This window comes from Euprymna scolopes, chromosome 23 (genome assembly GCF_053919585.1).
Source record: "Euprymna scolopes isolate OS-2025 chromosome 23, ASM5391958v1, whole genome shotgun sequence".
Classification (NCBI taxonomy): domain Eukaryota; kingdom Metazoa; phylum Mollusca; class Cephalopoda; order Sepiida; family Sepiolidae; genus Euprymna; species Euprymna scolopes.
This window is the reverse complement of record NC_136504.1, coordinates 98,209,146-98,218,983: the sequence shown is the minus strand read 5'-3', so window position 1 is coordinate 98,218,983 and position 9,838 is coordinate 98,209,146. Positions and strand designations below refer to the sequence as shown.

The 9,838-nt window shown below is 34.0% G+C and overlaps 1 protein-coding gene across 1 annotated transcript in view; it reads right to left on the bottom strand.

Moving 5' to 3' along the window:
• Nucleotides 1-8,138: 8,138 nt before the first annotated feature.
• LOC145245655 (zinc finger MYM-type protein 5-like) overlaps nucleotides 8,139-9,838 on the bottom strand; it is a 7,441-nt gene continuing 5,741 nt past the window's right edge. The window contains exon 2 of the mRNA XM_080107216.1: nucleotides 8,139-8,957. Within this exon, the coding sequence (XP_079963342.1) occupies nucleotides 8,139-8,957 (819 nt within the window). The remainder of the gene's footprint in view (nucleotides 8,958-9,838) is intronic.

Genomic DNA, 9,838 nt, shown 5'->3' with positions numbered 1-9,838 from the left:
AACTTAATAACTTGATTTGAGCCTAAAACAATAAATGTTAAGGGGTCATAATAGGGGTCAAGTTTTAAAAAATTGACCTTTTTTTTTTTTTTTTTGTTCAACATACACCTCCAAACGCCTGGCTGAAATGCTAGTATATCTATAAAAGGGAAAGTGCCTGTCTGTCTGTCTGTGTACATTTTCCTATGCAATAACTCTGTCTATTGTCAGTCTACAGACTCGAAATTTGATATACAGGGTATGGAGATTTGGAAAAATCTTTGTAATCCATTTTCGGACAGAAATTTGGCTCTTAAGGGGTCAAAGTTCAACGATTTGACCTTTGAGAACTCTATCAAATTCCTCCAACAATTTTGGGTATAAACAATTAAAATTTTAGATATAGGTTACTTGGACATAGATCTAATTTAATAACTGGATTTTAGCCCAAAACAATAAATGTAAAAAGGTCATAATAGGGGTCAAAACTAAAAAAAAATAAATGACCTGTTTGGTCTCTACCAAATTACTCAGACAATTTCTGGTCTAAAAATTTGAAATTTTACATAAAGGGCATTCAGAGATAGAGCAAGCTTTTTAATCTGTTTGGGTTGAATATTTGAGCTATCAATATATAAATGTATCTATGTATGTTTGCATGTCTGCCTAAATCTTTTGACAGAGTCGACGGATTTTCACGAGATCAATATCGTTTGAAGCTCGACCCTTCAGACGACAAATACTGAAAAATTGGCTAAAATCATTAATTTCTTCACCCTCAACTGGGCACTTTTCTACAGGGAGGGGTCGCTTTTTTCGCCGATATTTTCGAAAGTCATCCCTCTTTTCAATTGTCTAGCCTTAATTTGAACCTACGTCACTTCCGGTTTGACGGTGGTCGTAACAGCAAAGACGTCACGTTTTTTCCCGTTCTTTTCCTCCTTCACTGTACGGGTTCGAGCCTGCCTTCCTACTACCACGTCTTTTTTTTTTTTTTTTGCTCAACACATGCCTCCAAACACCCGGGCAACTCCAGGCACACATGCTAGTATCTATAAAAGTGAAAAGGTCTCTGTGTGTTTGTGTCTGTCTGTGTACATTTCTTAGCAAATAACACTGTCAATTTTCGGTCAACAGACTCGAAATTTGACATAAGGGGTATTGAGATTTGGGAAAATCTAATTTATCGGGTTTCGACCAGAAATTTTGCTAAGGAGTCAAAGTTCAACGATTTGACCTTTGAGAACTATACCAAACTCCTCCGCCAATTTTAGGTGTTAGCACTTGAAATTTTAGATATAGGTTTCTTGGACATGGATCTTACTTTATAATTTGATTTGAGGCCAAAACAATAAATGTTAAGAAGTCAAAATTGGGGGCAAAGTTAAAAAAAAAATTGATCTCTGCAGTCTGACAGATAAGTCAGCCATATTGGTCTAAACATTTGAAATTTTACATAAAGTGTATTCAGACATAGGACAAGCTTTCTAATCGTTTTTTTTTTTTTTCGGAAAATTTGGCTTCCAAGGGGTCAAAGTTCAAAAGATTTAATCTTTTCGGTTTCTAGCAAACTATTAAGCCAATTTTTGATCTAAACATTTGAAATTTTACATAAAGGGTATTCAGACTTTCAACAAGCTTTTAAATCAGTTTTGGGACGAAAATTTGGCTGCCAAGCGATCAAAGTTGAAAGAGTTGACCTTTGCAGACTCTACCAAACTCCTCCGCCAGTTTTGAGTCTAAACACTTGAAATTTTAGATGTAGGTTATTTGGATATGGGTTAGGCATTTTAATTTCATTTGAGTCCAAAACAATGCATGTTAAGGGGTCAAAATTAGGGCCAAAGTAAAAGAAAATTTGACCTCTGCGGTCTCTAGCAACTTTTCTCTATGGTAGTTAAGGAAGCCTAATATATAGAAAGGCATTACAATACATATGCACACTTTTTTAATATATACATATGCATATAAAGTTATGAACCGTACGTAGGGCCCGAGCAAAGCCGGGCTGAACAGCTAGTTTTTAATAAAAAAAACTTTCAAATCTTCTGTAGATTCTCTAACATTTCTTTTTATACACAACACAAACACACAAATATCACATATAGTGTTTATATATATATATATATATATATATATATATATATATATATATATATATATTAATTTCTCTCTTATCTATCCAATTTTTCTTTTTGGCGTCAAGAGGTTCCAGGTCGCCTGATGAAGTCTCTTTAACTGAAAGAGATGGCTATTTGTAGTGACCATATGTAACTGTTTACCCCCAAATAATATCTAATATATATATATATATATATATATATATATATATATATATGTATATATATATATCCGACAGAACTCACGCCTGCTAAAGAGACACCTTCGAATTTATAAAACACGATCCTGAACAACACCGTTTGAATTGATAAAAACACTATCCCGAAAACGAATGCAGCAACACATTACCAGAGCATTTTTTCTCAACTGGTTATTTATTTGTTTCCCACGAAACAAAATGTGACACAAGGTCGGTTTAATATGGGAGATAATAAGCTCTCCTCAAAAGGGAGTTCTGCAAAAATAAAATTGCCTTATTATAGAAGGGTCCCCCCCTCCATTAACTGAGGACAATTAATTTGAATGCAGCATCTGAACAGACACCACAATTCAGTTACCAGTCCAATACAAGTACCGGGTGTCGACTGCATTTTTCTCCACTGACGCCGAATAAACTATCCGCTTATTTTCTATAGCCGTCGTTTTTTAAATTACATTTCAGACTAATATATATATATATATATATTAGACATTAAGAGGAGATAGATATATTAATACCCGTTGACATACACCTTTCACGATAAAGCTAGAACCCAGAATTAGATAGAATCGAGCAATTACATCGACAACGGATAACGCCAGACCTAAAGTGAGTTTTGATGTACTGCATCTCATCAGTGACGTGCTCCGACATAGGCACGAACCCAGGTCGTCGCACGCATGAAGTGTGCAATACTGACGACCTAACCATATGGGCCACGGCGCAATCTATTGGCTATGCCTGGATTTTTTGTTAAATTCTTATATTTTTATCCAGTTCTACATTCTACGATGTGACAACTAAGATAGTTACTGCTAGTATGCAGGCGGTAGATATCACATCTACAAACATTAACTGAAATTAGCCGACTCCCCAGACGCGATTTTGGAACTAATTCTGGGTTCTAGCTTTATCGTGAAAGGTGTATGTGAACGATATATATATATATATATATATATATATATATATATATATATATATATATAAACAGTTAAGCCCGGCTTTGCTCGGACCCTATGTACTGTTCATAACTTTATGTGCATATGTATATAGTTTAAAAAACTTTGACTCGTGTCCAGGTAACCTACATCTAAAATTTAAAGTGTTTAGACCCAACATTGGCGGAGGAGTTTGGTAGCGTCTGGAAAGATAAACTCTTTCAACTTTGACCTCTTGGCAGTTAAACTTTCGCCCAAAAACTCATTTAAAAGCTTGCTGCATGTCTGAATACTTTTTATGTAAAATTTCAAATTGGCTGAATAGTTTGCTAGAGACCGCAAAGGTAAAATCTTTTGAAATTTGATCCCTTTTTAACTGATGTTTAATACCTAGTTTTAAAAATACGAAAAATTCGGAAATATTAGATTGTCATAAACGTTTCACACACCCATACTTATGAATTTAAATGAAACTAAATATAATCCACAACAAGACCACTAGCGCCTAAAAGCTGTGCTCTAAATTCATAATAATCGATAAAGTAATTTAGTAGTGCATTCAAATATATAAACGTGTATAAGTATATATAAATGCATACCAGTGCCGTGCTTAGGAACATTGCGCCCCCCCCCGCAAAATGCGCTCTGTGGCCCCTACCGTTCCTACCGACACAATTCATCTTGCGCACCCCCCCCCTTCAACATACTGAACCCACAATGAATGGTACTTTAAACAGAATAACATGCTCTTGAAAGAACGCAGATATTCCGTAATCATGAAAAAAAAAAACAAACAAGAAATCGAAGAATTGGTGTTTTGCAGCTAACCTTTTTAAAACCATTAGTTACTTTTTAGTAGTTCGCAGCTATTTTTATAGTCATTTAGGGGCGTTTGGGCTCTCAATCTCCTACCAGTTTTTTTAAGGGATTTTCAAAAAATGTCAACCCAAATTTTAAAACTATTTTGCTACAGAAAGTTAGATGTACTGTCCAAAATTAGAGTTTAGGAGTTTATTTCGAAAAGTGTTGGTATGGTGGAGGGGGGGGGGCGAATTAAATCAAAACAACATTAAAAGTAACCAAGTCATTTTGAAATGTCTCGATCTAGGAGAAAGTCATTAAACACTAAAAAGCCTCTACATCCCCAATCCCCAGATAGATACAAACTTAATAACTTATTAAAACATGCATTAATTTTTTTGTTGTTAATTTATTTCATACTTTTAGCGTGTTATCTGGTTAAAGTATTTCACTTAAAAGATAATTAATAAATGCGCTATTGCTGCATTAGGCGTGTCCAAAAAATAGCATTTTTATCCCCCCCCCCTCAAGTTTAAACGTTTAGAAAAAAATATTAAAATTGAAAAATACTACTTTATAACCAATTCAATTTAAAGAAAAGAGATTAAACTTTAAAACAAGGAAAAGACCCCCCCCAAAATCACCATTAAGTATTTTAAAATTTAAATTACAAACGTAAATATTACAAATTCAAATTTGTCGCCATTTTGCATTTTTTTTTTTTCGTAAACAAGCAGAGAAAAGTTAATAATTTTGAATAACCGTCGATAAATGATATTATTTTTTTTAAATAGTTACATCAATCACTAATAAGAGAGACTGTAGTAATTATTTACTTACCAAGCCGTAATTATACGTAGTAAATATCAAGTTAAACATGAGGTGTCATGATGTTTACTTTCTTTCTCCGGGGGGACTAATGTGCATACTCACACATGCATATTTTTTTAAAGAACAAGAGCTCCCGGCTACGTATGTGCCAAAGATGTTCATTGGTTCATTTACGCAAGTAAATTTCTTTCATTTTCTCATTGAGCATTTCTTTTTGTGCATACTAAAGCAACAGATTCAAATCGAAAGAAAACTTTGGCCAGTGTCGAAAAAATTAACAGTAAACTGTTTTAACCAAAATTGAAAATGGAATCGAAGAAAATTTATTTACCTACCATCTTTATGTTTAAAATTTCACTTTTCTGGCTTTCACTGTGGCGAACTGCTGTACTAAATTCTCTGTGTCAATTTCTCGGCTTAGTTCATGTTCAATGCTTATAACAGATAAGCCAGCCAGTCTTTCCTGAGACATTGAGTTCCGAAGAAAGTTTTTAATTAGTTTCAGTTTAGAGAAACTACGTTCACAGGATGCCACTGTAACTGGCAATATAGTTACAATTCTGAGTGCAACAGCTAGGTTGGGATATAAATCGACAAGTGTGTGTTTCATAGGCACCACCAAAACTGGGGGGGGGGGGCAGGTCAGTACTTTTTGACGGACCGTCTTTTTAAAAATCTACCAAAAATCAGGTAATTATCCGATCAATACGAAATTTTCAGCGATTATTAGGAGAAGAATGAACTTTATAACAGTGTACTTATTTTTCATAAACGATATTTATATATATATTTTTTTTCTTACAAAACCCCCCTTGTTTTGAAGTGGGAACAAATATGCTTAAAATAATCATCTGAAACTGAACAAAACATTGTGTTGTTGTAAGGGACAGAATTATAGATTAAAAAATAAAATTGTTTGCATACCTTATTTTGACGTCTGAATATCAGAACTTCGATTGTGTTTATTTATCCCGCTTTTGAGTTTTGAAGTGTGAAATTCGGTGAATATGTTAAGTAAAATAATTAATTTAAGTTAAGCAAAACAAAAAAAATTTTTTTTTAATATTTATACGAAAAAATTTTTTAATATTTATACGAAAAAATTTTTGATAAATAAATTAACAATTTTTTTTTTAGCGAGCCGAATAATGCATGACCATTATTAAACAGGGCATGCTTTGAATAATCGATACAAAAGAAAATCGATAAATGTTGCGCCTTTTGTGTTAAAAATAGCATCATTTTTTTCGATCCCGTTTGAAAACGTTTGCCGCCTTTCGACTACGGTGGACCAAACACGCTGAAATAATTTTTTTTTATTCTGCTTTAAATTGCCCCCCCCCATTTTGGGGAGCCTGGTCCCCACACACATACACATTAAAAACCAAACTCATACAAATGGTCACCCATCTGGTACTGGCCAGCCTCAGCTTAATAATACATTGACATTTTCGTTACTGAAAAATAAGTTTTTTTGGCCTGTTTGGTCTTCCATAGTTTTCTTCTTATAAAACGCAAACGTAAACAGAGTCGATCTCGACTCTACATCGACGCGAAATATCTGGTTACCTATATGAATAAGTGGAATTATTTGAAATTCAGGTACTTATATTATAATATTTTTTGCATATTCTCTTAGAAAATCATCCTAAATCTTAGTTAGACAATAAATAAATAAATTAATTATTTCAAAAACCTTTTTTTTTTTAATATTTAAGTACGTTTTCTGTGCAAGACAAAAAATGTCAATTGTTAACTTTTTGGGAAAATTTAACATTTAAAATTTAATTAAAAATAGTAGAAAAAGTTTTACATTATTCTGTTTTCTATATTCAGGGTTTTTACATTATTCTGTTTTCTATATTCAGGGTTTTATCTTTCTGGAAAAAAAAAGTTACTCAGAAATAATGGATTTTAATAAATGTAATTTCGTTTTAAAAAACAACAGTAACTTGATTTTGCGGCCATTTTTGGCGGTGCCTAGCTGTTTCATTATATAATTTATACATTCAATGGCGGAAAATGTAATGCACTTTTTATTGTCCATGAGATTGACGAAATTGATAATTTCTCTCTCAAGTTTCTCACAATCAATATCACCTTCTCCAATACCTTTTGCCAAAGCAGCACAACTGGACGGCAACATGTCTGATGTTATTGCCGATTTCATGTTACTTGCGCTACACAAAAACCCGTACTTTGTTTTGAAACCGTTCATATTTTTAAAACGTTCCTGGAGACTTTGTGAAATTGTATCTACAAGTGGATAGAAAAATTCTCGGCGAAACACTTCTTCACCAGTCTGATGATCTGACTCATCTGACGATTCGTAGCTGAAAAGACATTTTTTTTTTCTTCTCCTTGGTTCCGGATAGGCACGATCTACTTCAAGTTCATCAGCTAATTCTTTTGCTTTCCCTTCAGCTATTGCCACTCCTCCATGTCTGTACTGTGAAACAAATGACATGCCAGCCTCGATGTGAGAAATTTGGTCATTGATTCATATTGAAGGACTCTGTAGCGCTTTGCTTATTATGTTTATTTGAAAAAGCAAGTCATACCATGTAATCAAACAAACCAAGAAACGCCAGCTCCTGACTTCAATGGCTAAAGCTCGACATTCCGTGCTAATAAATCCATCTCGATTATCTAAAGACATTCTTTCTAACTCTTCAATCGCTTCCAAAATTTCTGTTGTCTGAAAACGTAATGATTTTACAGCTTCTACCTTTGCTTCCCATCTTGTGTCAGGAAGGCTTTTAACTGTAAAGTAGGTCACGTGTTTCTTCAGAATAACCCATCGCTTCGTTGACGCGGCAAACAAATTATAGATACGTTGCAGATAGCCAAAGAAAGAAATGGATGTAATTGACGACCTTGCAGCATCAGCAATTACTAGATTAAGTCGATGACTGGCGCATGTATGCAGCTTTTTTATTTACTTTCAAGAAGGGTGCCTGCATTCCATGGTTTTTTCCTCGCATGTTAGATCCGCTATCGTAACCCTGGCCACGGCAGTTTTCTATGGCAACGCCATATTTGGACAGAAAGTTGATAATGCTGTCAAAAAGGCCTTTTCCAGTTGTATCATACACATCAAGAAACTCAACGAAGTGTTCAAAAATTTCCGCTCCAAATCCTTCTTTAAATTCAACTCCCCGAAGAACAATACTTAGTTGGTCTGTGTGACTGATATCGGATGTACAATCAAGTATTATGCTATAATATTTTGATGCAAGAACTTTGGAAATGATTTTGTCCCGTATTGACTAAACAAGAAGTTCGATAAGTTCGTTCTGAATGCGGTTGCTCAGATAATGATCACTCAATTCATGACTCTTAGCGCGTCTAACATGTTCAGACAAGACAGGGTCAAATTTTGCTATTAGCTCCACTTCTCCAAGAAAATTTCCATTTCTGGTGTCACCAAACTTTTCATTTGTGCCACGCAAAGCTAAATTTCTCTCAGCCAAAAATTGAATTATATTGAGTAAACGAAATAAAACTGCTCTCCAATATGTCTGCTCTTCCTGAATCAGTTTACTAGATTGTAAGTCAATAGAGTTGCCTGACCGTTTATCATGCCACACCATCATGCATTCCTTATGATGAGTTGATTGTTCATGTGTCTTCAGAGTTTTTGACAGACGGCTCCACAGGTTACCAAATCCTTGGGCCGAAGACAGGCCCCCACGACTTTTGCTTTCACTACTGAACAAACGGCAGGCAAAACAGAAAACTCGATCTGTAGACTTCGAGTAAACAAGCCAAGAACGTCTAACAGTTTCATTATTTTTTAGTGTCAAATAATAGTTCTTTTCAGAAAACTTCCGCGATGGGTTTTCCTGGTTTAATGGGAAATCATAATCTGTCAGCTGGACGGGACCCTTCGAAACCAAATTAATACGCTGTGTTTCATTTAATTCTTTCCAATCAGCAGGATCATCAGAGACACGACAAGGCACATAACTTGGATCAGTATGCTCGAACGTTGAATGGGTGGGCCATTGCTCATCTGGCACTCCACTTTTAGACTCAAAATCAGAAACGGATTGTGTGTCAACGCCAGTGTTATTATGTATATGTAACTGCGAGATGTTTGAAGAGAAAAATTCAGATATCTTGTGAGTCTTTTCAATAGCATTTGCAACTCTGTATTTTCAACTTTCTTTTCTGGGATCCGCTGAATTCGTGAGCGCGTTTCATTTTAGATTAGACTCAATATTCAATAATAATTAGAATACTATCAAGCAAAATAAATAATCCACTACCGGAAATGGAAACAAGTATGTGATCTTTAATTAACGCTGTTTTGTTAAATAAATGTTACTGATATAACAGGTAACGAAGTGTCTGTGTACTGTCACTAATGTTACAGGCCAAGTGAATTGAATCCAAGCTCGAGGTAAAAAAAAGAACATTAGTAATAATGTGTTTAAAAAACTGTATGTAGGAATTGGCGTTAATTTGCAAATAGGGTTTCAAAAAGCAATGTATATGTATCTAAAGATTTTCATTGAAAATTCAATAAAAAATATATTCGTATTGGCAAAAAGGACGTCTATTGCCAGTATTTAGTCTTTCATTTTAAATTTCTTTAAAATAAAATAAAAAAGAAAATTGAAATCCACTTACGGTTATTTTAAAGCCAAAATTTCTTTTTCAGTTTTTTTTTCTTTTTTTTTTTTGTCTTTTTTAGTTTGAAAAGTAAACTTGATCAGAAAAATGTAAAATATAGTAGCGTTACGGGTTACGGACAAAACGAAGACTGCTAATGAAAAATTAAAGTAAATAAAATCACGCATGCGTAGAAGAATCCAATGAGCCAAAATATTTAAAACCATAAAAGAAATAAGCATTAAGAAAAAAAAAAAAAAAAAATCTAAATTAAAAAAAAAACACTTAACAAAAAATTCGATTTCTGCAAGGACGTCAAAATGATTCCAGTGAAAAAAAAATAACCAACCCT